General features: G+C 40.2%; 1 protein-coding gene across 10 annotated transcripts in view; it reads right to left on the reverse strand.

The window, feature by feature from the left end:
• The window catches only part of tjp1a (tight junction protein 1a), a 100,194-nt gene that overhangs the window by 26,706 nt on the left and 46,357 nt on the right, over nt 1-27,131 (reverse strand). For 8 of the 10 annotated variants that reach the window (XM_053491305.1, XM_053491304.1, XM_053491296.1 and 5 more), the window contains one exon: nt 1,514-1,570. In XM_053491305.1, coding sequence (XP_053347280.1) covers nt 1,514-1,570 — 57 coding nt within the window. Of the gene's footprint in view, nt 1-1,513; nt 1,571-24,292; nt 24,701-25,723; nt 25,743-27,131 lie in introns of those variants that run through there. The other 2 variants (XM_053491303.1, XM_053491302.1) reach the window with 2 other exon arrangements.

Consider the following 27,131-nt stretch of genomic DNA (forward strand, 5'->3'; position numbering starts at 1 on the left):
AGATTAAAGATTACTAATGCAAGATGTGGAGAAAGGGGGCGGAGCTTCCAGAGGCATCAGGTCATACATCAGAAAGTCTGAAACACTCACACAGCTGTCAATCAATACAGATTCAACTTTCAACTACCAGCGTACGTGGATTTCAAACTAACGCGCTCCTGCAAACACGAGGAAAAATTTAAAACATTTGTTCGACTATAATTTTATCTGAATGACGACTTTGCACAAGAATTATTACAATATTTGGCTTTTAAACACGAATCATTATTTCTTAATTTTTTACTTTGTTGTTTTACATGGACCACCGTGACATTCATCTGCATTTAAAGTTTACTAGAAATAGGTGATATTTGGAAAGGAAAAAGAAAAACATTTCATGTTTAAGTAACAAAAAAAATGTTACTTTAATATATTTTCACGACATTGTAAGTTTAATAATTCGCAGGTCTGGATACAAGATGACATTAAACAATATTGTCGCACGAGAGAAAATTTTACCTGAAATATTTATTGTTCATTAAACTATTTGTCACTGAAAAAGAAGAAGCAAAAAAGAAATGTAAAAAATTTTTACAATTGTAAGGCTAAAAATTATTAAATGGTATCCAATCAGACTGTGTCGTGGAAAACAAACAAAAAAAAACAAACAAACTCCTGTGGGAACAAGTAACGGTCAACATTTTATTAGAAGGTTAAAATTATTTATTTATTTAATGTAGCAAAAGTGTTAACGACCTTTAACCCGAGCACTAATTATGGCGCTTCCTTTTCCTCGCACGAGTTCGTGGATTTCTGCGGCGACCACAAAGTCAGCGCTGATATTTATCATGACGCAACAGCCCTTCCACCAGTGTTCTTACACACACACACACACACACACACACACACACACACACACACACACACACAGTTTCTGGCACTGATTAACAATCTCAGTCCAGGAGGAAGAAAGGGTCGAGGAGGGCACTCTGTGTGTGTGTGTGTGTGTGTGTGTGTGTGTGTGTGTGTGTGTGTGTATATATATACATATAAACACACCACACATACATCAACACGACAACATTATGATGTAAATAATAATCACCCTGCTCTACTTTCTGTGCATTCAAATCAATTTGCAAAAGTATGTGCACCCATGAGGCATATATCCCTCTAAGCCTTAGCGTATCCATGGTTACACCAGATTCATATTTAATCCGCCTCAGGAACGGTGCGGAACTAGCAAAGAAACGTCAGCGACTGTGAACGGAGATTAGCCTGAGCGTTCTCGCGGTTTTTCTCCCTCAGCGTGATCACATACAGGAAAAGGAAAAGGAGCCGAGCGCTAGATTTTTCCCTCCTTGTGCCACACACACACACACACACACTCCCTGCTTTTTGAGACACTCGAGTGCTATTGTAATTCCGTTCCCTAATTTCCTGCAGCTGAATCACACACACACACACACACACACACACACACACACACACACACACACTAGGAGAGTTTAGCAGATGATGCTCTTGTACTCACCCTGTGAAGAGTCACCGTATGCTGCTCCCATATAACCGTTTCCTCCATCGCTGCACTCTGTAACACACAAACACACACAAGGTCACTTCAGTGATACACAGCGAGTGTATGCAGTGAAAGAGTGAAAAAGTAGGTGTGAACTCGTTAGAGCATCTCTCATCACAACTTTTATTAAACGATACGATTTTCCTGAAACACGGATGTGTTTTTACGACGTGCCGTTTCCTCCAGCTCCACACTTCCATCATCACACACACACACACTCAGACGTATAGAAAGAGACAGACACACTGCACCTTCATACTAACGCAGCTGCACATGAAAAAACATTAATCAGTTCAATCACTAGATCATTAGATTTACTATTGAAAATACAAATGCAAGTTTTGTTTCCACACAAGAGTTTTTAACCGTTAACGAGAGGAACTGAATTTGTAGAAATGGTTAAAAATATTCTGATGATCTTTAATGTAATCAGTGATATTATTATTATTATTATTATTATTATTTCTGGTTGAAGCCCACGTACATGTCTGTGTGTCTCTCTGTACAGCAGAACTCTCCGTCTAACTTATTAATACAAAGAAATCCCATTCTGTAAGGTTGAGTATCTCACGCCTTGTTTACACTAAGTTGTCCTTCTTTGGTGCTCAGACAAATACACTCCCTGTTTCGTAATCGGAGAGTGAATCACAGATGAGAAATCAAAAAAGTAGATAAAAGGATAAAGATGAAGTTTTGTCTTAAAACCACTCCAGCGTGTTAAAATTCACTTATACCACTTCAGCGCCGTTATTTCAGCCAAAGTGAAAATATGAACTAATCCCAGTCAAAATATTCACTTTATCTTTTCTAATTAATATCTCTTGGTGCAGGTGTTTGTTTACATTGAGACAGTAGCGCATTAGTAGATTATTTTAAAGTAGATTATTAAATCCCACACATAACTGTTCATAACATCACTTTTATTTAACATTTAGTTTTCACTTATGATGCAGGTTAAAGTTTAGACAGAAATCTAAGAACTGAAAATTTTGTAGAATTCTATAATACATTCCATTAAGCCAGTTTTGTGTGATCCTGTGATAAAATCCAGCTGGAAAGACGGACGGACGGACGGACAGGTAGGTTTTGGGTACAACGTATGAAGCGTAAATTAAAAGAGCGAGTTTTGACCACAAGACATTATAACAGGTTTTAAAACGCCACCCAGCTCCAACTTGCTTTTACACTTAACTGACTTGTATTGTTCCAAAATAAATAAATAAATAAATAAATGAATAAATAAATAGGTGTGGCTAGGGCTGGACGAGTAATCTAAAAGTAATCGAAATCGACATTCAGAACCTATAATCGATCGAATTTTCCCAGGTCGATTATTTCGATTACTTTCCCTTTAAAAACACTACGGCGCGTGGAGTCATGTGACCCCGCTGCGTTACGTTAGTCGTGTCCAATTCCTCCTCGTCACTAGGACGCTCCCACATTTAGGCTACTACTACCACTAAATTGGCCAAAGACTATCACGTGTTTCCTCCAAACTGCGTGACGTCAGCCGACCGCATCTTTTCAAACTGCTTGCTCACACACCGTTGGGGGCAGAGTAACACACTCGGAGGAAAGCACTAGCCACTACTTCCGCGTGCGCGAGCTTACAGACGCCCCTGATTAGCTGTGGAGCCGTAATTAATGTGGGAGCGCGAGTACCTCTCATACCGCCCCCCCTTAGAGAGCTCGGCCAATCAGCTCTCTCTAGACCTCCGGCTGTGAGAGGAAAACACCATCACCAGGGGATCTCCGGATGATAGGGCGAGCACTTTACCACAGTATTATTTACAGGATATACAAGAGTTATTTTATTTAGAAGAGACACTGCTTATTTTCTACTTTTAATTAAGAAAAACACTGAAAATAATTTATTTTGGTTCCAAAAGTGCAAGTTATTTATTTAATAAGAACAAAGTGACTGCTGTTTTAGGAAATGTGTGCTTTAATTTCAGTTGTTCAATATTGTTCAATAAATAATCATAGATAGTAGATGGTGTGTGTTTCCTTCAATTATTATAAAATCAAGTAATGCACCCTTCATTCAAAAATCTCTCACTTGTAATATGTGAGCATATTTACTGTACAAAACTTGTCAATAAACTATGAGGGCGAAAAAAATAAATAAAATAATCGTTCATTAATCGTAATCGAGTTAAAATGTTCAATTAATCAAGATTTTGATTTAAGGCCAAATCGCCCAGCCCTGGGCGTGGCTATGCGTTGACTAATTAGCGTTGACGGTGTTTTGAGACTCGAGTTTGAAGTAAAAGGCAGATCGGAGGATTTTAACAAATGTACATTTTTTGGTAACTTAATGATATAAAAATGCGTTTCTGTTGAAGCTTCTGCGCTCGGTAAAGAATCGTTTATATCTTGAGACTGTACGGTCGATCACTGGTCACGCCCAATCAAACTGAAAACCAGACAATCCTGGTCACTGGCCGATCGACCGGTTCATCTCTATAATAAATGTAATGAGTTAAAACCAAAACCAAAAAAAAAAAGAATCGTGATTCATGACTGAATTAATTGATCTGTGCGCTTTTGTAATTAAATCTCCTGAACTGTACAGTCAGTGAGCTTCAAAGAGAAACAGCGATGAAACATTTTTACCTTTGATGGTCAAACCACAGCAGGAATGAACTTCAGATCAGTGTCAGATCAGGTTTTTTTAAAAAAGACAATACAATAATGAAATGAACAAATAAACGGATCAGAGAGAATCAAAGAGCAGATTATGAATCCTATATAATAAGAGAGAGCGCGTGTTACGAGGTGTCCCACATCACAAACACACACAGCATCGCTGCTGTTTTTTACAGGAAACGCGCGAGAGCGGATTTGTGAGAGGGATTACACACGGGTAGAAGCGTCTCTCTCTTTCAGACTGCCAGTTGTGGACGATTAAATCCCAAAGTGCATTAAATACACAATAAACCTGAGTGAATGAAGCAGGTATTAAAACCATGTAACTGTCTGTCGGATACAAAATGATTATACAGAATTAAGTCCGATCTTTCGACAAACTGAAGGCGTTTTTAAAAATGAATAAATTGTTTCGCCCATTTGTGGAGACGCTCTCACTTTCACTATTAAACATGACTCAGGTTTCTACTGTTGGAATTCCCTTTATTTGAAATTTCCTTACTCGTTGTCTTTGCTTGATGCAGGACGACAAGTTCTGAAATCAGACCATTTTTTTTAACCCTTCTGGTCTGTTCCATCCGAACGCCGTGATTTTGGTTGAAGCCAACCCTTTATTTGTAGGGGTGAGTTAAGTGTCTTGCTCATGGACCCGGCACTGATCCCATCCAGGAGTAACAGGAGCTTCAGTAGAATCAGTCATTCTGATCAGACTTAAAGACTATAACTGCTATGCTCTGGAATTACAAAACATTTGACTTCTAAAATAGTCAATTTCCTTGCATCTGTGAATGATTGTTAAACCGCAGCCTGTAACTTAAATCGTAACTTAAATGTTCGTAAGTCGAGGAAAAACCTGGTCATTCTGTACAATCAGGTCGTCAGCTGACTTCATTTTATTGCCACATAACGTTACTGAGTCTAGACCTGAGTAACTGATTAACCCCCAGATCATAACACTGTCTCCAGAGGCTTGTACAGTAAACACGTTGCATGATGGGAGCATCGCTTTATGCACTTCCCTTCTTACCCTGACACGCCTATCACTCTGGAATTAGAAATTCTCTTACTATCACCATGTAACTGTATTATTCACTGCAGCAATTAGTCAATGGAAGACTCTTAAATTCATTGGTGGTGGTTCAGTTTTTTTTATTTTAGGAGGCGAGGTTTGTCCAGACTAGTGCTAATTTTGTCATTTTTTGCTGGGACTAAGACGAGACGATGACGAGATGAGGCGACGTAAATCAAACTTCACTCAAACAAACATGAACACACACCTGTGAGAAGAGTTTGTGTGTGTGCGTCCCATAGGTGTGTGTGCGCGCACTTGATGTGTAGTTGTATGCCAGTGTTTCGTGTGTGTGTGCATGAGCAATGTTTGATAAAGTTATGATGGTTAAAAATAAATATAATTGGCTGAAAACAGATAATAAAAAATATGGTTTTAAAATGTTAAGATACTTATTTTGTGGAAAACCAAAAAAGGGTTTGGGCTAGAACTTAGATTGACTGTAGGGTTAATTAATAATAATCTTATTGCTAAAATGTTGTGTGTTTTATTGACTAAAACTAGATGAAAATACTTATTGGTTCCTCTGACTAAAACTGGGCAAAAATGTCCAGACTTTTAATCGATTAAAACTTGACTAAACAGAAATAGGATACAATTGAACAAATATGATTAAAAAAAAAAAAAAAAGTAAAAAAAATCAGGGACATTTATCCTGGGACTAAGACTAAAATTGAAAATAGCTGACAAAATTAACTCTAGGCCAAACCTTTCATCTTTCCTTTTCAACTTTAGATCTTTTTTTATTTAAATTTATTATTATCTGGAGAAAGTTTTGGCACATCCATAGTGTATTTAAGTCTCAACAATCAGTATTTTGAGGATCAGTGTCGATTAGTGATGATGATGATGATGATGGATTGCTGCACTTTATTCCTCAACATAAACCCTGGTTGTGAGAAGTTCAAGTTGATTCCTGCTTTAATCTTTGTCCTGCGTTTGTTTCCTGTGTTGTTTTCTAACACACCCTTGTTGACTTCCTCTTCGCCGTTTCCCTTCGAGGCAAACCAGATCAGATCAGAGTCTTTGAACGTTGTGTCTGATTGATAACGAGTATAATTAATCTTCAGTCCCGTTAATAATGGTACCCTGCCTCCCCCCTTTAATAAATAGTCCTGTTATAGAGACGTGACGATCGGATCGTCGAGTATAAACCACTGATCCGCGGCGGCGTCTCTTCCCTGCTCTCTCACACCCCTGGGTGAAAGTGTAAGCCTGTAGCAGTGCTATTTTTTAAACTGGGTCATCCTGCGCTGGAATGGAGAGGCTGAGAAGAAGCGACATGGAACATCACGCAGAGGAAGAGGAGTTGCACAGTAGTGGTACAAAGTCAGATGGTGCATTAAATGGGGCGCTAACATTTCTTCTCTCTTTCAGTAAGATATACATGTCGCCATTTAATGTGTTAAAGGTCTTACAGATGTCGGGAAGCTAATCAGGTTATTATAAACCTCATTTCCTCATGATTCAGTGCAAACATTTTAGGCTCTGAGAATAACAAGAAATTCATTAAGTGCTAATTGAACTCTTAGGTCACTTTTCCTTTAGTGTTGATTTTTTAAAAACAAATTCCTTTGGAATTCAAAACAAGAGTTAGAATAAGAATTATTATTATTATTATTATTATTATGTGAGCCTTCAACCAGAGAGATAATATAATACTCTGCTAAACGTTGTGTGTTCACACGTGGTGTTAAAATACATCCTGGGTGATGCTAACAATACTAAGTACAGGTTATCCTCGACTTACGAACATTCGAGTTAATAATTTCCGCAGATATGAACAAACCATGGTTCTACTTCTGGTTTAATTACAGAAGTAGTTCATGTGTATTGTACAAAAAAATGTCTGTCCTGATGGTAAATAATCCTAATTTCCTGAACAACATCGTAAAATATGTTAGGAAAGGGGAAAGAAATTTAGGCCATGTCCACACGTAGCCGGGTATTTTTAAAAACTTAGATTTTTCTACTTCGTTTTTTAAAAATAATTCTGTCCACATGAAAACGCAAGAAGTCCAACCAGGTCTCGTCCAAAACCAGTAACCAACGTTAACACAGTCACTGGTTTACTGTATGCAAGTCTACCGTTGCACAAAATATACTCAAACAAAGCTGACCTCAAATCAAGGAGACTAGCACGCGAGGTAAAGTTACAACAAGCCAAAATCTCTGGAGTTTTCCTTGAAGCTCAGTTTCAGCAACCAAACCTGCATTTGCATGTGGACGAAATGCCAAAATCGATGAGAAAAAATATTTTATATTTGTATCAAAGCCGTACAAGACTGGCTTAAGAACAAATCCGACTTAAGAACGCACTCCAAGACTGGAACTCATATGTTAGTCGGTGACTACCTGTAATAATTTTTTTTTTTTTTAAATCTCCCCCGATGGCATGGCCATATCCCAAGATGACGATGACATGATTCATGGGGCTCAGATTGTGAACGAGTGGTTCAGGGCTGCATGAGACAACATTTTCACACATGGACTGGTCCCACCAGAGACCGAACCTTAACCACCCTGAGACTTCTTGGAATCTGGTGGAGGAGGCTTTACGCTCACATCATCAGTACGAGATCATGGTGAGAAATTAATGCGAGTAAGAACCAAGCATCGTGGCACTGGTAAAGTTTCCTTTGCTAAACTTCCCAGAACTGAAATCAACCACCAAAAAACATCTCAGATATTAAAATTCCTATGGTTAAAACCAAACATAATTTATTTCATTTAACTTCTGTGCCAGCTAAAGCTGGAACTAATTTCCAGAAGCTTAGATTTGGCAAGCTTAACATGCTCAGGATCAGAAACCTACATCATGGTCCTGGTTTAACTTCTGAGCCACTAAACAACTGAAGCCAGCTGTGAGAAGATCTCAGATTTGTTTTGTTACCGTGGAGCACTCAGATCTACAATCAAGCAGGGTGGTGCTGGTTATAGCTTCTACATCCAGCATTTTGTTGCCCAAATGCTGGATGTATCTTCCAGAGGTTCTAAATTTAAAGAACCCAAAGCTTAAACCAAGATCTGATTTAACTTTAATGCTGCACAGAATTAGAATTAACTGGCAAAAAAAAAAAAACATGGATACGGTGGATCTAATGGATCTTTTTTGCCATCCAAAGCTGAAGAGAAAAATCTCAGGTCATTCAAGCCATCTTGACGTACCTAGAGCTAAAACCATGCATAATAACTTCAGCTTCTCTGGTGAATCAAACTGGCAGAAAATCTGAAGAATATCATCTTATTACTCCGTTTTTTATGTCAGCAGATGTTCTTTTTTTATTTTTTTTGTTTCACTTTGATTCATTACATCACCTGGACCTACTATAAAGCCCATGTGTCAAAAATAGAGTCTCAGGGTCATGGATCTGATCCTCACTCCCTCTGATCCGGGTCCAAAACCTGAAACCAGCGGGGCGAGCAGCGAGAGCGGCTGTTCGGGGCAGATAAAGCGGCACAGCTTGAAAAGTTTCCAGGTAGGAATACAAAATCTGCCTTTGTTCATCGAACTAACGCTAATCTCCGCTAAGCTCCAAATGCAGGGCGAGAAACCGCACAGCAGCGGCAACAACAACGCCGAACACCGAATTGAACACCACTGAGAGAAACAAAACAATAAAAACAAGCCGTTTTTAAAGAAAAAGAACAAACAGAAAACAGGCCGGGGGCACACACACACACACACACACACACGAATCCCTGAACAATAAAGCTCTTCATGCTGTGTGTATTTATATGTTAAACTTTTTTTTTTCTCGGTCCGAAGCTAGAAGGAGTCCTGAGCTGAAAGTGGAATTCAGTGTTGGGGTCGAAGGTCATGTGTGGGAGTTCCTTTTACAACCCAGAACCTTGATCTTGCACTGAAGTTTCATGTGTTTCAGTAAAAGGTTCTCAAACGTCACTCTGTCCATAAACAGCCGTGTTACGACTAGTTCCCTGGAGTCTGTGTGAACACCATGCTGGATTCGAGTCCTGGATTCTGACAGATCAGCAGAAGGGGGTGTTAACGATCAATCAATCGCCACAAACAATTCAACTGATTATATTTTTATCATCCAATAATGTTGTTTTGGATAATATTTCTTAGCAGCTCACGTATCTGTTAACTAGCCTGTCAGGTGACGTGTTGTACAGGACATCGCTGATGATTAGTCAATCGTTAAGAACGTGGTTAAGTAAAACATGCGAAATTTGCGACGCCAAATATTGACTAATGCGACTCCAAATCGTTGGTGATATTCACAGTAAACGCAGTCGTCCTCATACATTATCGTTTCCATGGAAATTAAATAGAGCCTGATGAAGGACTGTATGTTTATAGCTGCTCTAACGTAAAAAGAGACCAGAAAATAACTAGATTTATAGATATTCTACAACAATATAAACGCAAAAAAACTCCTGGATGGAGGGACCACCTGGTAGTTTAAGAACCTTTAAAATAATTTTTAAAAAGTTATCAGAACTCGAAATGTTTTATACCGTAGCTTTATTCAACAGGTCATCCTGTAGCTAGTATAAACATTCGTTTTCTTACTTAAAACCCAAGCGAAACATTTAAACATTACAAACTAACTTTAAATAAAAGAGATTTTACATAAATTTAACTTTAAATGAAATGAAACAAAAAGCTACATTGTTACTGAACAGTGCATTTTTCTGTCAACCGTCGTCATTATTTCTTAACAGATAAATCACGGCACCTGTAGGATTATGAAGAAACAGCGATGTTTTACCGCCTACAAAGTCTCGAGCGTGTGTGTTAAAGTTTTCACCACGTACAGCTTCCAACGCGTGTGAGTAATTAGTACCGTGTGGCGTTTTGTGTGCGCAATAAGTGGATTTTACGCAAGTAACTTTGGATTATGTAACGCCATAAAAATGCTTTTTTTGCTGCCCAACTCACAAACTCGTGAACTTGGCACAGAATCGGTTAAATCCCGTTTGATTGGTCGTGTCTGATCAAACTCAATACCGGTGAGTTCTGCTCACCGTCTGATCTGATTTTTATAATTTTTTTTGCAAATATCTTTAATGTAAAGACACGCCCACTTATTAGTTTTATTACATGTACAGAAGATCAATTACGGGGTAATAAATAAATAAATAAATAAATAAAACAAATTATCATCACACTCGGGCTTCATCACATTTACACGTCACAGAAAAACTTTGCAGGTCGGCATGGAAACCTGACAGAAAGCTCAGAAGTGTCAAGGGTCAAGGTGTGTGTGTGTGTGTGTGTGTCTCTGACAGAAAGAGTGTTATTAGTCTGGACGTCTGATCCCGAGGGGAACATCAGGCAGCTGAGTGCGGATATTCTACCTGCAAAGCCAATCAATTATTGATAATGTTAATGTAATCTTGCCAGACCCCAAACACACACACACACACACACACACACACACTCTTTGATGGCGGTCACTCTTTGATGGCGGTGTTGGACGACTCGGTGTTCTGACCCTCTCATTGTTTCTCTGAACAGGAAATGACATCACGTCCGCTCTCACACGGGAACAAACGCACAACATGATGTCTGGATCGAGGGGTCAGAAAAAACACTTTTAGTCAGAAACTCCTTAACTGGACTCCACAGACGCTCGCGGTCAGAAGACCCGTTATTTAAAAGTGTATAATAATATTTCAGCTATTTATTAGCGTCATGATGTTTTAAATTCCTTCCTAACTTGAGAACTTTGATGGAGGGTTCTCCTCGGGGAAGACGGAGACAAACACAAGCGGTTTACCGAGAGCGTGTCCACTGATTTCCTGCCGCAGTTTGTTTAAAAGATGCTGATTATACAGGACAGGAAGTCGCCACACGCTGTGACTCAGCACAGAAAGAGCATTTCCTGTTTGTGGGGCATTTAAAAAAAAAAAAAAGCTACAACAAAGTCACAAACATTTTTTTAAGAAGTCTACATTAAGCTTTTTTAGCTGCACTGATGATCAAAGAAAATGAAATCTTGGTACCAGATTTGACTGAAATATAATTTACTAAAAAATAAATGCTTTTTATTCTCTTTCTTACAGTCGAATAAAATGAAAGTCTGATTTTTCAATATTTCCGCAACCAATATATTTAAATAAAGGCAGTTTCATTTAGGTTCATGTAGGACGGAGACACTTTTGTGTGAAATTAGTTTTTTTTTTAAACATGGAATAAAAAGCAAAAATGTATCATAACTCTGGATCTATCGATACTTTAATGATCCCAAAGGAAATTCCAGAGAAGAGCATTGCAAATGGAAGAGGCTGGGATTCGAACCCACAATCTAGACTTTACCCACGATTTAGTAGACAGGCACTTTAACCAGCTAAGCCATGACACTTAACCACTTTCCCCTTTAACCACTCGGCCACGACTACACAACTCTACAATTGGTTTCGTTATTGGTGTTGGCGATAGTCTGGGTTTTGGGCTGATGGTTGGAGATTCTGTTTTTGCGGGTTCGGTGTCTGTACCAGCTGATGGTCTGGGTTTCGGTTTCGCCGGCTCATGAACTGGGTTTCGATCTTCGGGGATATCATCATGTGTTTTGGTTTCAGGCTGATAGTCTGCGTTTTGTTTTTTTGTGGTTGGGGTTTTGGTACTTGCACCAGCGATGGTCAGGTTTTCGATTAAGGCGTCTGCGCTGACTGATAGTCGGGGATTCGTTTTTCTGGGCCATTATTATCTGCTATTATCGGTTCCGTCCTTACTGCCTGAGCAGGCCGTTAGTCGGGGTCTCGGTTTTGTGGTTGGGGTTTCGGCGCTTTTTCCGATTGATGATCGAGGTTTCTGCTTCAGGCCCGTGCTGGTTAACAGTCAGGGTTTAGTTGTTGGTCCATACTTTGGGATACTAGGGTTTCAGTATCGGCCCAGGTGTTAGCTGATCCCCCTGGTTTCTTCATCGGTGTTGGGCGGTAGTTTAGGTTTCTGTGCCCAGGCAGACTGTCTGGGGTTTTAACACCTTTATCAACTGATAGTTGGAGTTTCAGCATCTGTGCCGTCTGACTGTTTTGAGAGGGTTTAAGATCACTTCCGCTGCTACGGCGCTGGACTGCTGATCAGAAGGTCCTAGGTTTGAACCCCAGCACCACCAATTTGTTACTGTTGCACCGTTAACCCTCAAATGTTTAGATGTAAAAGTACGAGTTGCCCTGGATGAGGGTGTCGACCAAAAGCCATAAATGTAACGTAATGATGGTCGGGGTTTCAGTATCAGTTATAGATTTTATCATACATAGAAAGGAACAAAAAGAAAGGAAAAAAAAAAAGACACAAATTGTCGGACAGAGGACCTGCTGATAACTCCCTCAGCAGAGAGACAGGAAAGTCCAGCGTGTCCTGATGTTCCAGTTGTGTGTCGTGTCTCACTCATCCCTTACGTAACTCCTAACTTTAACACACACCTTCAGCCAAATGACTATGAAATAAACGCTTTGTAACCTTTATTTTGATCGACACGTCCACGCTTTGAATAAAAATGTCTCTCTGTCTCTCTCAGTACGGCTGTGACATTTGATCACATCGACGCGTGACCTTCTTCAGGACAGAAACCCGCGCGATAGCATGTCCCTGCTCCGGATGCACGGAGATTAAAGAGCTGTAAAGACGGAGAGAATCTACTTACAGGTCAGCCTTTGATGAGGTTATTCAGCGCTGAGCGACATCGGCCCACCACACACACGTTTAATAAATCCAGAGAGAGAGAGAGAGAGAGAGAGAGAGAGAGAGAGAGAGAGAGAAAGGGAGAAAGAGGGAGAGAGAGAGAGAGAGAAAGGGAGAAAGAGGGAGAGAGAGAGAAAAAAAAAAGACAAGTGTCCCGTACAGATCGTACGTTAGAACAGCGTCCAATGAGTCCGCGCGAGATGCATCTTGCAGATAAGCTCAAATGCAAACACACACACACAGAGGAGAGGATATCCCATCACACTTCAGCACACGTGTACACACACACACACACACACACACAGGAATCCTGGCAGATCCGTAAAGATGGATTCAAGGGCGTGTGTGTGTGTGTGTGTGTGTGTGTGTGTGTGTGTGTGTGTGTGTGTGTGTGTGTGTGTGTGTGGGGTAGCGAAACAGCGTGAGCATCTGTAACGTTATCTGTAACTGACAGTACGACGCAACTCGGTGCTGCAACACACACACACACACTACTGCAACCCCTCCCCCGAACATGCGCACACCCACACAGGGACACACAAACCTGCAGCTCAATCTGCAGCAATGCAGCCCACCACACACACACACACACACACACAAAGTTAAAAATGGGAATTTTCTATGACAGAAAGAATTTCAGCGTAAATCTCCAAATTAGTTTTTATTTCCAAACTAAAAATATATTTGTCTTGTGTTATGTGCTGTGTAATGAGTCTATATAGTTTGCTCGTGTGTGTGTGTGTGTGTGTGTGTGTGTGTGTGAGAGAGAGAAACGTGCATCTAATCGTGTCATTAAACTACAGCATCACTAGAGGATTTGAAAAGGGGGCGTGGCCTGTGTGTCACATACATGTCACATCAAAGTCGAGAGAGAGAGAGACAGAGAAAGACAGTCTGAAAAACAGAGAGAGAGAGAGAGAGAGATGGACAATCAGAAAATAAAACAATCAAAGAAATAAATTGTCAGAGAGTCAGAAAGAGATGAAATAATATGAGAAAGATTTTAAAGTAGATGAGCAGAGACAGACAAAAGAGAGACTCTGTATAAGAGTCAGTTAGAAGGAGGGATATAGATTGTAAGACAGGGATTGCGGACTGTGTGCGAGAGACAGGTAGGCGGTCTGTGTGCGAGACAGAAAAATACAGACAGTGAGAGACACAGAGCGCGCGAGAGACGGAGACAGAGCGCGCGAGAGACGGAGACAGAGCGCGCGAGAGACGGGGACAGAGCGCGCGAGAGACGGGGACAGAGCGCGCGAGAGACGGGGACAGAGCGCGCGAGAGACGGGGACAGAGCGCGCGAGAGACGGAGACAGAGCGCGCGAGAGACGGAGACAGAGCGCGCGAGAGACGGAGACAGAGCGCGCGAGAGACGGAGACAGACCGCGCGAGAGACGGAGACAGACCGCGCGAGAGACAAACTGCAAAAGGCGGAGACAAACCGAGAAAGACAGACTGCGAGAGACGGAGAAAAACGGAGAGAGAGAGACTGCAAGAGGGACAGACAGACTGCGAGACTGTAAGAGACAGACTGTGTGAAAGAGATAAATACTTAGAGGAAGACAGACATGCTTAGAGAGAGACGGGTGGATAGGTAAAGCATGAGACAGTTAGAGAGAGGACATTGTCGTGCGAGATAAACCTTTAACACAAGGGCAACTAATAAACTACAAGAGCTGTGTGTGTGTGTGTGTGTGTGTGTGTGTGTGTGTGTGTGTTCCCGCGGCACCTCGTCTGGTCAGAACTACAAACCCGTTCTCTCAGACACACTGTTCCAGCCCGAGATTAAAGAAGTGGCCCAGGTGGGCAGAGAAACACACAATCTGGCAACACTGTGCTCAGAATCAGAACAACAACAAACAACTACTTCTGTTATATCTCAAGTGGATTAAAGACTTCATGGTGGGCGGAGCCACTTTGATTTCACTCTGATTAAATGCTTTGAAGACCCACATCTGATCAGAATCGTCTATTTAACCGCGGCTGATCACGTGACCACTGCTTTTCGTCACAACTCGGCGCGTACAGGAGGAGACGCCGGCACGTCCGGACCCGGAGCTCCTGTGTGAATAACAGACGACTGCGGTTTTGTCCGAAACGTCGACGCAAACGTGAGGAAATACGTGACGGGTGTTAATCTCTCCTCTCACGTCCTTCACCTTCAGCGTCAATAAAAATCTCTCCAGCTACGAAGTCAGCGCGGTGACCGTGTGTATGATTAGCAGCGCAGTCTGCAGTCTGTTACACAGCACCCCCCCTTCGACACACACACACACACACATCACTTTGAGTGTGTGGTGGCAGGTCAGTGACAATAAGCAGAGCCGAGGCCACAGGGGCCTTAAATCAGCGCCGCACCGATCCAATGAGCAGCCAGAGCTTTATCTACACCGCTACTCCTGTCCACACACACACACACACACACACACACACACACACACACACACACACACACACGGCAGGAATGTGCTGATAAGCAGCCGAGGCCCTGAATGTGTTTTTTCCCCCTCTGATAACGGCCAAGTCAAAGCTCTCGCTACCAAACCCTGCACTTTACACCGTTACTATTTATTATTTACACGCGTGTGTTTGTGTTTGTGTGTATGATAAAAAAAATATGAATCTATTTATACTCTCCATCATTAAACTACTTGCTTAAGACGCTTTTAAATGATCTATGTTAATATAAATGCTGTGTAGGCCTGAGGACGAGATTGACGACGTCGTGTCTAGACGGCGATCGACTTCGGTTCTCGGGTGCGACTGCCTCCCGTATGCTTTTCGATCCGAGTACGCTGTATCGCTCACGAGAACAACTTCCTCTCCTTTGGCTGGTTCTGTTAGGGGTCACTATTGTGGACCATTTGTCTCCGTTGTCTTTCCGCGTCACTCCAACGTCCTGCACGTCGTCCCTCACCACATCCATAAACCTCCTCTTGGACCTTCCTCTTCCCTCCTCTGCACATGCCCAAACCATCGTAATCTGTCCTCACTAACTTTGTCCCCTCCCTGCACTGTCCCTCTAAACCTGTCCATTCTAGACTTCATCAAAAAGCAAAATCAAGGCATCTTCAACTCTGCCACCACCAGCAATGGTTCCTGTCTTTTCCGTCAGCAGCGACGTCTCCGAAACGCACGACATCATTACGCTGACTCATTACCGTCCTTGTACACTTTCACTTTTATTCTTGCGTCTCGTCTCTCCAGTTCTTCCCTCCACCTCTCTAGACTCATCTCGACCTGCTCCACCCTACACTCTCACTCGGCCCTGGACGGTTCAGAGCGACTGCGTTCACACCGATCAAAACGAACCACTCTGGAGTCTTTGGAAATGATCCGTGTGAGGACACTCAGAGTTTCATGTCCTTTCAGACGTACAAAATCAAATACAATAAAATTATTTCACGCTGCTTCAATAAGAAACACTGACACGCACGCACACACACACACAAAACAAACATTTCTCGTGTGTTAATATCCGGATTACACCGCACCGCCTCGAGCACGGAATTTCATTCCTGGAAATTTAATACCACTGTGATCGGAATGTCACGAAAACCAGAGATGGTGTTTATTCCTCGTAAACAAACTCCACGCCGGACTCCTGACGAAAGATTTAGTTCTAAAGAAAATAGTTTTAAATATAAATAATGAATTAGACGGTAATATCTGTGTTAATAAGGCGTGATAAAGATCTCACATGTACAGCTTGGGAAATGACCAGGGTGTAAAAATGAACCTGTCGGAATTCCTTAAATGCATGATGAGAAACACACACACACACACACACACACACACACACACACACACACACACACACACAAAGTAAACCACAATGGTGTTTAACTGTACAACAATGAGGCCTTTCAGCAGGAGGTCCTAGTGTGGGAAGGGGTGTGTGTGTGTGTGTGTGTGTGAGAAAGAGGGGGGGGGAGTGAAGGAGTGACAATAAAAAAACTTTTTTTTAAAAGACTTCAACATTCCTAGTCTGATTCACGCTTCCCGAAATCATGTGATTCCAAAACAAATTTCAAGGTCACTGTGATAAAAGGGAAACACTTTCAGGACTGGTTCCCCCCCCCTCCCCCTCACTGAGCTGTCACATGACTCGTCTGAAAGGAATTCCCGAGCTTGACGCCGGGCCGAGCGTAATTAACGAGCCGTTACTACCAGCTGCAGAATTCCAGCACTAAAGCATCGCCTAATTACCACGCACGCGCGCGCACACACACACACACACACACACACACACACACGCACACACGCACACACGCACAAGCCTCCAGCAGCCCAACCAACACTCCTACAGCTCATGTTAACAAGTAGAACATAAATAATTCATGTGGACGGTTTTAAGACATTTTTTTATTCATTAATTTAGATTCAAACGAAGCAGAAACCGAGGCACAAATCCAACACGTAAATAAATTAAATTAAAATAATGCTCAAGATATTAATATAAAAATAATGTTTAAAATATATATCAGTGTCTGGTGTGGAATAGATTGTTATTTCATGAACAACTTTTTACACTTTCACACAATCGTCTAAATAACTTGTTAAAATGTATTAACGTTTAAAAGAATAATAACACGCACACAGATACGTGACGAGTTTGTTTTTGTTTGTTTGTTTGTTTTAGGATTCATCACCATATCAGCTTCACAGGTTATTTCATGGCAGATACATATTAAACTAATTTATTTGAACCAATGTAATATTTTGTAATGTAAGGTATTTAAAGGGTAGTGGAAAAAAATAACTAATAATAATAATAATAATAAAATAAAAATCACATTATTACATGGTTTTGGCCAAAAGAACAAGATTTTACACGAACTTCTTTATCACTGTTTATGAGGTGCTGATGAGTTTGTATAAACTGTCAGCTAACACTAAAAACGTCACGTGTGTAAAATATAACGACATCATCAGCGACGTTCACGAGTGATGGAGGGACATTAATTTTTTTTTTCCCCCTCACAACGTAACCAAAAAAAAAAAAAAAAAAAAGAGAACATGACCTCCAGCTACAGGGACGTCACATGAATAGACAGATAGCGTACTTTATTAATCTTGCCCGCAGATGTGTGGACAGTTTAGATCGCAGGATTATAGAGGAACTGCAACATTTTACTACCTCAAATGCGTATATAAACCACAAAAAAAAAAAAATGGTTATATACTTATTAATAGAGTCCTGTGTGGCGATATACGAGTTGCCACACAAAAAGATTCACGATAATATACTGAATTAATTTTCTCTTTCTTCGTTATCTACATGATGATGATGGCAAGTCAAAAGGGTCAAAAAGTTATGGGACAGTTTTTATTACCTTTTTGTCTTCTGGTCATGTGACACTGATTTGTATGATGTCATAAAAACACCTTTCCATAGTATTTTTAGACGTTTTTAGTCTGTTTTTTTTTTTTTCACATGTTCTACACCTACCTTGGCAGTAGAAGTGAAACCGTGGCAACTGTCTGTCAATTATAAATGGAACACGCCCACAGGCAAAACTAGCACAGAGCATGTGATCTGTAGTAGAGGGAAAAAAATGGCAGATGAAGCCGAGGGTGAGATTATCTATAATACCTGAGATTATAACCGATCATAAACGGGTCAGGGGTTCTTTTTGCTTGTTTGTTGTTTTTTTTAATGACGTAATGGTTATAAAATACAAAATAAAAAGAACATTATAGTAAATCTTTCAGCACAAATTATATAAATAAATAAATAAATATTGCCTAAGGAAATGTGTATTCATGGACTTTTGGAGGAATTCCCTTAGGGATAAATAACTGTTTATAAATTTTATCTGGAAAATAATAATCATTACGATCGTCACGGTGTTTAAGGACAGAGTGGCCAGTTAGGCAAGAGTGAGACGATCCGTGAATACAACAGGCCAAATAAACAGACCGCGGAATAGATGGACGGATAAATGGATGAACGCTTTATGGATCCATACTGAAAATCTGCCCTGCCACAGCAGATAAACCACACACACGCACACACACCATTAGGACATCCTGAAATAACACATCGACACCACAGATCCTGCCCTGACATCACCGGCACGACCGGGATGTCCGTAATCACCATCATTACTGCACAACGCTGCAAACACGCTAATAAACACACCAGTTATTAGCCGTAACTGTAAACACACATTCAGCGTTAATGACACACCGGGTGAGACGGCCTGGGAGTCGATCAGACTGTCTGGATGTGGGGTAAATACCGTCTGTGTGAGGTCTGTAATCTCCTAAAGCTCATCTCAGGTGTGTGTGTGTGTGTGTGTCTTTACTCAGTCACCGTGCTGCTCTAATTCTCAAACCTCAAAAACCTGAAGAGTCAGCAATCAGGAGGGATTTCATCATTACTCAAAAATGGAAATCTAAGCAAATCAGATGACAGCATGAGCTCGAGTAAAAAAGGAAGAAAAAGAGATTTACTGAGCTAGGTGGGAAAAAAACAAAAAAGAAAAGAATGGGGAAAAAAACTCGACCCCAGTACTATCGGGTGCGACCTTTTGCCTCACAAGTCCGACTCTCATCATTCTGACTTTTGCCCTCATAATTTAAGACTCATATTTTTGAACTTTTTCTCTAAATTCCGGCTCTCATCATTCTGACGTTTTTCCCCTCTCATAATTCTGAGGAAATAATAAAAATAATAATAATAATAGTTCTGTCTCATAATTCTGATGTGTTTTTTCTCATAATTCTGACTTCTCCTTCATCACCAGTTGCATTAGCTGAACGCGTTCAAGATTCAATTGCAACGAAAACAAGGTTTTTCCCACCCTTCCAGTTACAAGGTGAAATTCTTGACAGATTTGAAACACCACACATCCACACACACACACCTAACTTGGTTCAAAACCAATTCTCTAACCAACAAGCTCGATTTAACAGAGCAAAATAAACAATATGTAACGTATATAACACAATCGTAACGTGTAGCATTAACATGTTTATTATCAGTAACAACAAATACCAGGATAAAAAACTACACTTTCATCTGCACTCAAGCCAAAGAGAAGAAACGTCTAAACTACACAGCCGTAACCAATAACTCTGTTTAAAACTCTCAGTAATAAACAAACTCGACGTGCTGTTAAAACACATTTGAAATCGCTTTGTGAAAGCACGCATGAGTCTGCACCCCTCACTGAGCTGACCGTATCCGCCCTGACCTGAGGCTTATCGAGCGAGCAGTGGAGGCTGTGATTGATTTGTTTCAACAGAAAGCACCAATAAATAAACGGCTCCACCTTCTCCATCTCATGTGTCCTCCTCCTCCTCCTTCATTCCACTGACCAGCGTTACAACACATCTGTTTTTGCTTAAAAGTTGGAAACAAAGCAACAGGACTCAGGTCCTGACTCCTTATTGTGTCCTTATTGAGGTATTTAAATTACTTACGATTTGTATTTGGATGTGAATCAGAGTTGGGCTTTGAGGCACACTAAGAGGGTTTTTACATCAGGGTCGCAGGATCGCTTCCGAGAAGGCATGACCACAAAGTCTGGTTTGTTTTGATCAGTGAGAATACAATCGTGCCTAACGCATTCTTTATACGGCCTCGGACTTGACTGAAAGCTCGTAAAAGAACAGGTTTGTGTTGTGGACAAAAGTTCACTACGCAGTAATTCTTGTTACAAAACAGCTTTGCACGATGCAGGCGTGAACTAAAGAACGAGCAAAACAAAAAGCCTGGACTTAAGGGAAGTTGATGAATGTCTCAGTTATTTCGTTATTTAGTTTATTTGATTTTGATCCCCATCAAGTCATATTAATCACCTTGTTTTCAGCTAGTCCTGGTCTTAAAAACCTGCTGCGATCTTGACTACAGCTACTCAGCGACCGGACTGCAAGCTAGATTATTTTCTCTTCGCTCATCAGTCAGAAAGCAGTGATTCGAGATCAATCTCGAAAAAACCCAAAGATTACATCTTATCTGGAAGTTTCTCCGAGTTCCCTCCCTGTTAACAAAGTGACATTGAGTTAAGCAAAGGAGAACGTTTAAACAAGTTATATGAGAAGCTTTGGATAGATTGATTTATAGATCGCTGACTAGATTGTTTTTGACAAAAGACAAACATAGAACATGTCCACAGCATGAACAGGCTTTTAAATCGGAGACGCTGTAGAACAGGCACTCCATAGGGCCAGTCGCGGAGCTGCACCACAAGACCCATCGAGTCCCAGAGCCCTGCTCTCTGCTCACCATGGGAACTACTGGAGTGTCTTGGCACAGGGGCACATGAGCTGCATCGTTTCTGCTCTTTATAAGGCGTCGACAAGACGCAGGAGAAACGTTGTTCACTGCGCACACACACACACACCAGCTCCTGCCCCACCTCTTTCAAGCACAAACGACTAAAATGATTCCTTCGCTCCTCACGGGAACAAGTGAATACCACACATGCACGTTCATGTGTTTGCTTTGCAATATTTACTTACATAACCTTACCTTTTTCAGAGGACACACACACACCTATGCTTTATAGCAAACACACACACACTAATGTAAAAATTACATTATTGTCCATAAATGGTGATGAAAGTAGTATGATAAAAACACACACACACTCCTAAAATTAACTACAGAACAAGTGAAACATCCTTTCTAGTTAGGTCGTAAATCCTGCCTCTATCTGTTCTACCTATTTTTGGCAGAGATTTGGTGTGAGTGTGTGAGAAAGAGTGTGTTAGTGACTGATAAGAGAGACGAAAGTGGAATGTGGAGATAAAAAACCCCGAGTAGTACCTGACCCTTAGGGGGCGCTGTGGCAAAGAGGAAAGGAAAGAATTATATATAATTAGAGTATATATTAGTTATAAAAATAATTAATATTATAATTAGTGCATTTATAAAAAGTATATATTTTAATTTGATGATGTAAATAATTTAAAGATCATCGATATCACATCGAGTAGTGTATAGAAACATTAACAATATGTTGTAACAACACGTTTACCCTCAAGACCGGTTCTGTTCTAATAAACTCGGCTCTAATCCGTTGCTCTACATACTAAACTAACTAGAGAGACATCATCCTGACTAATGTTGATTAATCTTACTTAATGCACTGTAAAATAATTAAACCTTGAAATCATACAGAGCAGAATCTGCAGGTGTGTGTGAACACACCTCACATAATAATAACAATAATAATAAGAAGAGGACGAATATAGTCTACTTAAGTATGCAATGTAGATTTACAGTAACGAAAGAAACCAATCACCCTGAAAATGAGTTTTAGTGAATAATCCTAGATTGAATTTTTATGTTACGTGTAAACGTACCGCACATACAGTGGCGTATTTAGTATTTAGGTATTTAGTCAGCCACCAATTGTGCAGGTTCTCCCACTTGAAAGGATAAGAGAGGCCTGTAATTTTCATCATCCTTAACTATGAGAAACAAAATAAGAAAAGAAATCTAGAAATTCAAGTAGGATTTTTAAAGAATTTATTTGCAAATTATGGCGGAAAATAAGAATTTGGTCAGCTACAAACAAGCAAGATTTCTGGCTCTCACAGAGCAGAGTAAGTAATGTGGTGGCAATAAATAAAATGAACCAAAACCTTAAAACTCAGGTGTCTCTCATAAAGCCAGGGTATATTTCTACTACTAATAATAATATAATCTACTAATGTAAGCAATGGAGATTTGTAGTAATGAAAGAACCAGCGAAATCCTCTAAAAATAAATTTTACCCAATAATCCAAGGTTGAATTTTTGTGCGTGATTGTGTGAACGTACCACAAATACTTCTACTACTTCCACTACCAGTACTACTATTATTATTATTATTATTATTATTAATAAGAAGAAGTGTTTTTAAGTAAGTAACGTAGTGGCAATAAATTTAACTTGACAAAACCATAAAACTCAGTTCTATCTCATAAGAGCAGGGTGAATTTTAGGTGTGTGTAAACACACACACTACCACAACTACTACTACTACTACAACCACCAATCTTAATAATAATGACTGAAGAGTCTACTTAAATAAGAAAATGTAGTAATTTGTAGTAACGACAGAAACCAATGAAATCCCTGAAAACTTTTTTCTGAAGTTTTATCTACTAAAATCCTTAGCTGAAATTTGTGTGGACATACTACTACTACCACTAATAATACCACTAATAATAATAATAATAATAATAATAATAATAATACTTAAGTAAGTACTATAGATTTGTAATAATAAAATAAACCAGTGAATCACCTGAAAATGAGTTTTATCTCACAATCTTAGATTGAATTTTGAGTGAACGCACGTCACCTACTACTGCTAATGAGTGCTAAAACTTATATAAAATATGTATGTATGTGTGTGTGTGTGTGTGTGTGTGTGTGTGTGTGTGTGTGTATATGTGTGTGTGTGTGTGTGGTGTTTCCTCTTCTCGTGTGTTTTGCTTCAACAAAAACTGCCCGAACCTGAAGTGCCAAGTCTCCCTCTCTCTCTCTCTCTCTCTTTCACACACACACACACCTTCTCCTGCTACTCAAACATCCCCAATAAATAAATAAACATCTATAAAACCAGTATATACAGGATGACTTTAAAAAAAGAAAAATGTGCGTTGCTCGCGCGTGCATGACGCAGCCGACACCTGACGCGCGCGCACGCGCGCGCACTTCACGCTACCCGAGTGCGCGAGAAAGAGAAAAACAACGAGCGACGCCTTCAATCGAAACATATTTATTTTTAAAGTATATATTATTATTATTATTATTATTAAATCCGTGGTCGAGTTCAGATCTGAATTCGACGCAAAAAAAAGACGGTCGTTATGTTGCATTTCGGAGGCGTTATACACACAAACAGTGTGGGAAAGTGTTCCTGCTCTCTCTCTCTCTCTCTCACACACACACACACACTCACACACACCCTTTTCCATTTTAAACGCAGTCTAAAGGTTAAAATGTAATCACACTTAAACATTCATTCTAATTGGAGCATCATTAAGCAGTGATACCTGGTTAAAGCAAATAAAATATAACTTTAAAAAGTTTAACCTGTGTGAAAGACTTGTTCACACACACAAACACTTCTCTTTTCACCTTTATGTTTACCAAAAGTCAAAAAAATAACTCGGAAATATGGCAAAAAGCTCAACAAACAAACAAACAACATAAACATCACGCGCGCAGATCAGGCAGAGGCACAAAGAAACAAACCGGGCAGGAAGACAAACTTCACTCCGGATTTACAGACATTCACTCGAGTCACAGCGTTGAATTGTTAAAGAAAAAAATAAAAACACAACATCACACCAGTGGAGAATTCTCTCTCTCACACACACACACACACACACACACTGTAGGTTTGAGTCCTACCTTATTTGAGGCAGCTTTGGCAGACATGTTGGTCCTCTGTGTGTAAAATCACCAACAACTTTATAACTTCCTCCAGCCTCCCGTACGTGTGTGTGTGTGTGTGTGTCCTGTGTCCCCCCTGCCCAGCAGCCCTCAGCTCCGGGCAAATCACTCTCTAATTCCCTGCGCCTTCCTCCCACATGTTAGCAATAAAATAAATAAAGAAAGAAAAGTAGGAAAGTCCAAAGTTCACCATCAGCGGCGTAAAAACACAAACTCCTGCTCCCAAAGAGTGGATTATACGATTTTAATTCCTTTAAATTCAAATTAAAGTTTAAAAAAACGGAAAATAAGTCGATAAATTAAATAAACCAAAAGCAGTCGGTTTGTTCAGAGTGATATTTAGACTGATGTCTTCCTCCGCTCCTCCTCCTCTCTCCTTTCCTTCTCCCTATCGACTGCCATGACACGTCCGCCTGCCCTCCCGCCACGGCCGGACTGTACCATCACACCCGGACAGCGGGGGGGGGAGCGCGGAAATCAGGACACACTAAATCACTCTTCAGTACAAACCCCGAGTTTATAACTTAATTCTTAATAGTGTTACTACAAACATAAATCCTACTTCTTTCATTATTATTCCCTAAACCTATTTTTTTTCTAAACGATACCTAAGTGTAAAAAAAAAACACCCCTTCTGAATGGAACATTCCTGTGGAACATCGCCTGGGAACACGGAGAGAGAGAGACGGGAAGAACGAGTTCCCTCAGTCTACTGTACATTCATACTGTACATCTCTGCTTTTATCTCAACTTAATCTCTAAATCTGAGGAAACCTCAAGACAAAATATTCTCCAAACTATACACAAAAAAATAATACACACTTCAGGAAAAAAAAATTGGACAGTATAAATATTTTAATAACTAAATATATATCACTAAACGTATTTATATATATATATATATATATATATATATATATATATATATATGATATTATATTAATATAAAATACATCATATTTTTCTTTTCCTAAAGTTGTGTATAACTTGTTTTGCCTGACTCTGTATATATAAATAAAATAAAAGCTTTCGTCTGTATATCGATCAGAACTCTGTGAAATCTTTCTTTACTTTTCATACATTAAAGGACCCTCAGAAAAATTTCTGTCTGTATATCTGTATGTCTGTCCAGCCAGAATTTGTCACAGCATCACGCAAAACCGGCCTAACAGAATTTAATGAAACTTTGCCAGTCCTTAAGTTATTTTTTCCCTGTAAGTTAAACTTTTGCCATATATATAAAAAATAAAAATGTTAAGTAGAAGCGCATGAGCAGTTGTGTTTTAGATCATAAACCACAAGTTTAACAGTCTAACTGTGCATGCAAACTGTGGGAGTGTCTTAAATCAACCGCTGCACAAAATATAATAAAACTTTTGCAGTACTTACTGTGGATATCTGCCTGAAGTTTAACCTGCACCATAAATTAAATCAAAATGTCGGGTAAAAGCGATGTTATGAACAGTGATGTCTCAGTATAAAACAGAAATTGTTTGTGGCTCTGTTTGTTTGCGCAGGTATTCCCTCACAGGCGTGTCACAGGCGTTCCTCTCCCAGTAGGCTTCGCCATCATCAGCCTTTAAGTCATACTGTGATGTAACAGTATGACATCACCATTAATTTCTAGGTCATTCCATTAGCGTGTCACAGAAGTTGTAATGGTACCAAACACCGGAATGCCAGGCCGAGCTCATTGCTACTGAAACCTCGGATCAGACCGGATCAGCCATTCTGCATACAACAGGCTGCACAGGTAAGGGTTGCCGAAACATTGGAGCAGCGTGAGGAGCCGCAGCACGTTGACATCACAGACCATTTGCCAATAATGGTATTCCATGAGTGTCAGGATCTGCACGCGGATAGAGCCGCGAGTACCCTCTCGTAATTAAATTAAAACATTAAACACTTTACCGAGACAGATGCAAGCAGTGATTAAATGAAGATAAAGCTGTATATCACAGGCTTTCTCCAGAGCCTATTTTAAGATCGGTGCCTTCACGGCCCTCGCCTGTCTACACCATGGTGATCTCCGTAATTATCAGTGCAATGCTTACTGTTTAAGGGAAACAACGAAGCAGAGCATTCCCCTTCATACGAGCCGAACTGTACCGACATTACACGTTCTGGTTAAAGATTTTTAGCCTATAACCGTCCACATGGGAAACCAAATGGCCCATCGCTGCCTTACAGACTACTTCCTATGGTTTTCCGGACCCCCACCCACAGGATGAAGCCGAGCTCAGGCCGCAGCTCGCATTGTTTTAGACTCAACAACATGGGCCGTGCCGCTGCACTATAAAATGTCACCTTGTATGAAAACGTAAGACAAAAACAAACAAAACAAAAAATGACGAAATATCACAAGCCCTAGAGGACCGCCATCAATCAGGCAACGAAACACACAACGTTTTCTTCAGGGCACAAAATAGCTCGATATCATTTCCTTTCCACAAACAAATACACCGGCGTCCCCGGGGTTACGGAAACCGCACAGAGATGTCCAAGATAAGCCTGGAGGGAAGGAGGAAAGAGGATTTCTCTTCTGTGTGTGTGTGTGTGTGTGTGTGTGTGGCTCTAAAGCAATGCGAAGGCAAAAACAAATAACAAACAAATAGACAAATAAAAAAATAAAAAAATAAATAAATAAATAAATAAAAACTACTTTTTGATGATCGATTTTATGTCATTCAAATGCTGCTGGTGTTCTGTAATGGTGCGCTAATGCTATACGATACAGTTTATCAAATTATGGCTGTTCTTGTCACTCTGGGCCGAATAAAACTTTCAAGGTCGTTTC

The sequence above is a fragment of the Clarias gariepinus genome, chromosome 3 (assembly GCF_024256425.1).
Source record: "Clarias gariepinus isolate MV-2021 ecotype Netherlands chromosome 3, CGAR_prim_01v2, whole genome shotgun sequence".
Taxonomy (NCBI): Eukaryota; Metazoa; Chordata; class Actinopteri; order Siluriformes; family Clariidae; genus Clarias; species Clarias gariepinus.